Below are 5,850 nucleotides of genomic sequence, written 5' to 3'. Positions count from 1 at the left end.
TAAAATAGATTGTTTATAGCTCGTGCGCGCCGCTTACCGGATTTTACTCATCAAAATACCTAACTTGCATTTATTTCGGAAGTATGTATACACTCTTTAACTGTGGTGTATTATCAAATATATAGTAGAGTGGGGGAAGATGGGACACATTTAGCACACAATATCCAAATATCCTCATCGTATTTTAAACAATTAACAACGGTCTATGGGGGTCGTGAGGATACGGTTTTATAACTCTTTAATGGTTCTTTATTTACTTTCAAATGGGACGGGAAAATAGAATAAAAATGCGTCCCATCTTCCCCCACCCTACTATATACAGTATACTGAAGCATCACGTAATTTCGTTTATAAAATGTGAATACGCTAAAAAAGTTCACTGTATTACATTACTAATATAAATAGTCATGCTTCAAATGAATTAATTAATGCAACTTATTTGTCCTGGCGGGGCAACGGCATTTGTTATAAATCTGGTGTTATGTTTTATACGCCTTATGCCCGCTACCACATAAGTAACTTTGTGGGTCGTAACGCTATTTCAGAACTAACCAAAACTCCTCACTTCCGAAGCAATTCTTCTTCCTATAAACAACGTGCTTTCCCCGTAATATAAACCTCACGACAATAAAATTCCCGGATATTATCGGGCACGAAGTTTGATAAAAACATCCATTACTTTCAGGGTAACTCCGAAAAACTGCCTTTGTCTGCACACGGTGGAAATTTTGTTTGAGCAAAATTTAACATTATTATATTAACCTGTCCTCAATTGACTTCACGTTTCAAACTAACTTGTTGTGTTAATTAGAACTCTGCACCAGTTACGCTGTAGCGTTCATGCTGCGGGGATTTCCGAACTAATATGAATAAATCAAGTTAATGACATTGGCGGTTGGTGAGCATGAGTCATATTGTTTCCCTGTGTTGGGTTCTTGTGGGATGATTCAACTTGTTATTGCTCCAAGAGAAATTTACAGAGAAACTAAAGTTTATAAAACCTGTGCTATGTTTCCTATGTTAATAGAAATAATGAAATATGGCATAAATTGAATTATTCGCTTCGAATACAGTTTGAAATTATTAAATGACGAATAGCGTTGGGGTTACAGCAGCACGAAAGACCAAAATCCCTCGTATATATAGTAGGGTAGGAAAAAGATGGGACACCTTATCATTCTATTTTTTCAGGAATTTTCAAAGAATTAAAACCATAAACAATTAACAACGGTCTATAAAAGTCGTGAGGACATAGTTTCATATTTATTTGAATGTTCTTTGTTTACTACTAAATGGGACGAGAAAATAGAGTTAAAAAGTGTCCCATCTTCCCTCATCCTATACTGTATTATGTGGTAAAGGTGTCCCATCTCCCCCCCCCACTATATCTTTTCGCGCGGTGTGTTTTGTCCTTCTTGCTATATAACCTCAACGCTCTTCGTTAATATTTTTAATTTTAATTAAGTTGGCAATTTTTAAACGAAACTATTCCGATCTTGCTTCTTATCACAAGTTTTCCTGTAACAAGTAATTTATATAAAACGATGCATAATTACGACTCCGATTTATAACTGGATGGGCGGTAATTGAACTGTCTGTACGCAGAGTTAATTAGTCTGTAGTGTTTAGTATTGTTGAAACTATAACCCATTACTTTAGTCTGAAGTCTATTTGTATCAACAAAAACGCGATGCACGTTGTTAATTAATATATCATCAGACTTCCGTTGTGTTGAATTAACTTACTATTTTTCTTGCACAATTGTGACCGAAAACATGACCGACAGCGTTTACCGATTCGCATTTACAACGAATCGTCTGGTGTAGACTATTAATATACTAATGATATATTAACGAGACTTTGCAGGTATAAATACCGTCTGCGATGCATACGGATGGGGTGTATTGATATACAGAGGTGCTGTGTGCCGGTTGTGCAACTTGTGCACAATATGTGCAGTTAAGTGCAACGTGGGAACATTTATTTCTGCATATGTGGAGCAGCGTTCAACGTAACATATAGTGGTGTAGTTTTGGGGGCTGTAAGTAAAGTATTCCCTCATACGATGTTATTCTATCTAAGTTGTAGCTTATTGATAAGTTGCGACTAGAAAAGGGACTTGAACTGAGCTGCAACGCCCTTCTGAAAACTCGATAAAAATTCCAGTTTACCGAAACGTCGCTCCAGTATATACGAGAAACTTTAAACCGAGATTGCAATAAATTGAATTGCTTGTTATCTGAATTAATTTATAGTTCCCGAAGCTCTAGTCTTACAAACTGCTGTGTAGATAGAAACCGCCTCGAGCATGAAATTTAGCAGAAGACACCATATAAGGATACTTGGCGAGGGCATGTTATTAACACATATCGACTAAAGTAACTGCGGGTAAAGATACGACGAACTTAACAGTAAAACAAATGACGTCAATGATACTAATTATTGCCTTCGGCGGGAAGTTCCAAATTGGCGATTTTCCAGAAATTTTCGGCAATCCTGGTGTTTATAAAAGCAACAGGCGTTCGGTTAAGCGTCAGTGCGCTGTAGGATTCGTTCGAGTCGGGGTCAAAAGCCAACCCTTTTTGTAAGGTTGTTTTTTGTTCTAAAATATAGTTCATATGTATTAGAACGCGTTTTGTAACTTTTTGGATGATTATATACATACACTTTTCTTGTTGTATAGTAGAGTGGGGGAAGATGGGACACCTTTAACATATAATATCCAAATAGCCTGGTCGTGTTTTAAACAATTAACAACGGTCTGTGGAAGTCGCGAGGATACGGTTTTATAATTCATTGAATGTTCTTTGGTCACTACCAAATGAAAAGAGAAAACTAAACGAAAAGGTGTCCCGTCTTCCCCCACCCTACTATACGAAAACAAGGTATATAGCTGTGTTTGTCTTTTTAAGTTGGTTTATCTAAAAATAGAAGTCGCAAATGAAACTGTGTAAAAAATTAACTGCCAATTTAATAATCCTAGTTACAAATTAGTAACGTATTTAAATTCCTATTCATCATGAAGTTAACATTCACCGTTCTATTGTTGGTTGCTGCAGTGTACCATGCAAACGCAGGTCAGTTATGTGTTTGGTTTACAGTAGGGTGGGGAAAGATGGGACACCTTTTCAATCTATTTTTTCATTCTATTTGGTAGTAAACAAAGAAAAGTCATTATAAAACTGTATACTCCCATAGACTGATGTTAATTGCTTAAAAAGCGATCAGAATATTTGGATGTTATGTACTAAAGGTGTCCCGTCCTTCCCTCGCCCGAATATATATATATATTATAGCGCGTTTTACTGCGTGTTTTTAAGCTAACTAACGTTTACTTCCTATTGTGTTTAAATACAACTTAGCATAAAGTAGGTTGGGGTAAAGGTGGTTCGTGTTTTCATTTTCTTTTATCGTCCTATTTAATAGTAAACAAAAAAATTACAAAGTTTTAAAATAGAGCTATTGACCTAAATGGCCCAGGGGTTGAGAAACCTGCTGTAGAATATGACTTCAGACAATATTGTTTTTGACTTTATGTTTTCATTTATTTTTGCAGCCAATATAGTTATATGCGAAGGCGGCAGCAACCGCATTAGTTGCCCAACTGGTTACATTATCAACGTACTGCATGCATTTTATGGACGAACAGATGGGACAACGTGAGTTAATTAAGATATGGGGTTAAAAGTTGAATTCAAAAAATTCGAAGTCTCTTCATTAGGAACTGCTCAGAAAATAAGAGGCCTATTGACGCGAATAATGCCCATTATAATACGTTGTTACGTCACGGTTTTATGAATGGATTTCCTTCATTTTGAATGCAGTTTGCAGTTGTTGGTAGGTTTAATACACATAGGACTATACAGAGAAGACGAAAATTTTCAGTAATTATTTAAATTAAAAAATACGGAAAAACGAACCGGGGTTAGGGGTTAGTGTTAGGGGTTAGGAGTTTATATCTTATGTGTATAAACCGTGAAACTAACTGCTCCCCATAGAATAGAGAAACGAATTTGTCATCGCCTCCTAGCGGAAAAAAGTTTCCGTCTTCTCTGTATAGCTCCATGTGTTTAATACCAGTTCTAGGTTGTTTTAACTTACAGTTTATCACAGAACGTGTCGCAGAGATATTTTCTTGTTTAGTTAAAAAAAATCCATTCATAAAACCGTGACGTAACAATGTATTATAATGGGCATTGTTCGCGTCAATAGGCCTCTTATTTTCTGAGCAGTTTCGGTGTATTCCAAGGCCGTGTATTGAGTAGGCCATGGTAGGGTGCGGAAAGTTGGGACACCTTTGACGCATAATTAAACATCCTGATCCTGTTTTAAACAATTAACAACGGTCTATTGGAATCATAAGGATACGGTTTATAATTCTTGGAATGTTCTTTATTTACCACCAAATGCGACAAGAAATCGATTGAAAACGTGTCCCACTTTACCCCATCCTACTATATAACCGTGTTTTCACCACTCCGAAATGTGGTTGCTAATTGTACAACACGCAATGAAAAACATAGGAAATTAGAAGCTAACGAAACTCATTATAATACAGAGTACTAAATGCTTTTTTCCGTTTACAATGCTTTCTTTACATATAGATGTCCCCACCCATCTATACTAACAACTAGTTGTACTGCTGCTGGTTCAAGCAACATCATCAATGATGCTTGTGACGGTCAACAGTATTGTAGCCTCAGTGCTAACAACCAGGTGTTCGGGGACCCTTGTGTTGGAACATACAAATATATTAAAGTCGAGTACAGATGTACAAGTAAGTTGTTACACGGCCTACTAGTAGGTCGTGGTTGTTATACAGTAGAGTGGGTCAGAGGCCGTGTCTCCAGTAGACCGCGAGGGGGGAAAACACAGGACCCATTATTTCTAAGTAATTTTTTTGACGGTTTCGGCGGTGATACTACGAATTAGTACTTCCATATCTTTATTATTTGACAACAATTCAAAAAAAACGTTAGAAAGTTTTCCTCCACAGTAAATTTCGGTCAATGCGTGCACGGAACTATACTCTAATGATTAACCATTTCTCCAGGACCATGCTACCCAGTCCCATATGTCAAAGTAATCTGCGAACATTCGACTGGAACCATCAACTGCGGAACTGGGAAACTCATCGGAGTACTGGACGCTTTTTATGGAAGAAGCAATCGCCTTACGTAAGCTTTACCGGGGCAGTTACTTTGTCAATACTATTTATTCTCGCTCTGTGTTACATACAACCAAATAACGCTACGTTTGTCTTATTATTGCACACCATACATAGTGACTTTAAGTACTCGTATATACGCACTTGCAAGCAGTTATTGGTCTGCACTATTTTCACACCTATAAGCTTCTTACTCTCACGGTTACAATGCGTGCCCATTACCAAATATTTATATAACTGCTGTAGCTGTGTGACTTTTATACTGCGTGGATAGTTGTTTAAAAAACGATCAAAAATATAAGGCTTAAGCTATGAGGAGTAAAAAATATTTACCTTACAGTTATATATACACCTTTAGGTTCTACATTTACTGATTATAAATTTTCTTTCTAGTTGTCCCTCCCGAAGTATTCTAACCACCAGCTGTTCAGCCTCCAATTCGTTCAACCAAATCCGTAGTAGTTGTCATGGCAACCAAGTTTGCACACTTTCCGCCAATAACGGGGTGTATGGCGACCCGTGTGTTTATACATACAAGTACATAAAGGTCAAATACGTTTGCTACTACCCGTAGTTTGCGGCTTCTAAATCAATATGACTTATATGTTAGACGGATAATGTATTACGTATATATGAATAAAATATTAATCTGCATACAATGGTTTTGATTTACTGGTATGCGA

General features: G+C 36.9%; 1 protein-coding gene across 2 annotated transcripts in view; it reads left to right on the top strand.

Annotated features, from left to right (window-relative positions):
• LOC100180397 (L-rhamnose-binding lectin SML) overlaps positions 1-5,850 on the top strand; it is a 36,222-nt gene that overhangs the window by 16,332 nt on the left and 14,040 nt on the right. The window contains exons 2-6 of one of the 2 annotated variants that reach the window (XM_018814015.2): positions 2,984-3,077; positions 3,557-3,659; positions 4,605-4,777; positions 5,054-5,177; positions 5,561-5,826. In XM_018814015.2, the coding sequence (XP_018669560.1) occupies positions 3,020-3,077; positions 3,557-3,659; positions 4,605-4,777; positions 5,054-5,177; positions 5,561-5,741 (639 nt within the window). In that variant the 5' untranslated portion in view covers positions 2,984-3,019 and the 3' untranslated portion in view covers positions 5,742-5,826. Of the gene's footprint in view, positions 1-2,983; positions 3,078-3,556; positions 3,660-4,604; positions 4,778-5,053; positions 5,178-5,560; positions 5,827-5,850 lie in introns of those variants that run through there. The other variant, XM_026836833.1, reaches the window with a different exon arrangement.

This window comes from Ciona intestinalis, chromosome 11 (genome assembly GCF_000224145.3).
Source record: "Ciona intestinalis chromosome 11, KH, whole genome shotgun sequence".
NCBI classification, from domain to species: Eukaryota; Metazoa; Chordata; class Ascidiacea; order Phlebobranchia; family Cionidae; genus Ciona; species Ciona intestinalis.
Note: the sequence above shows the minus strand (reverse complement) of the source record. Positions and strands in the feature narration are given on the sequence as shown.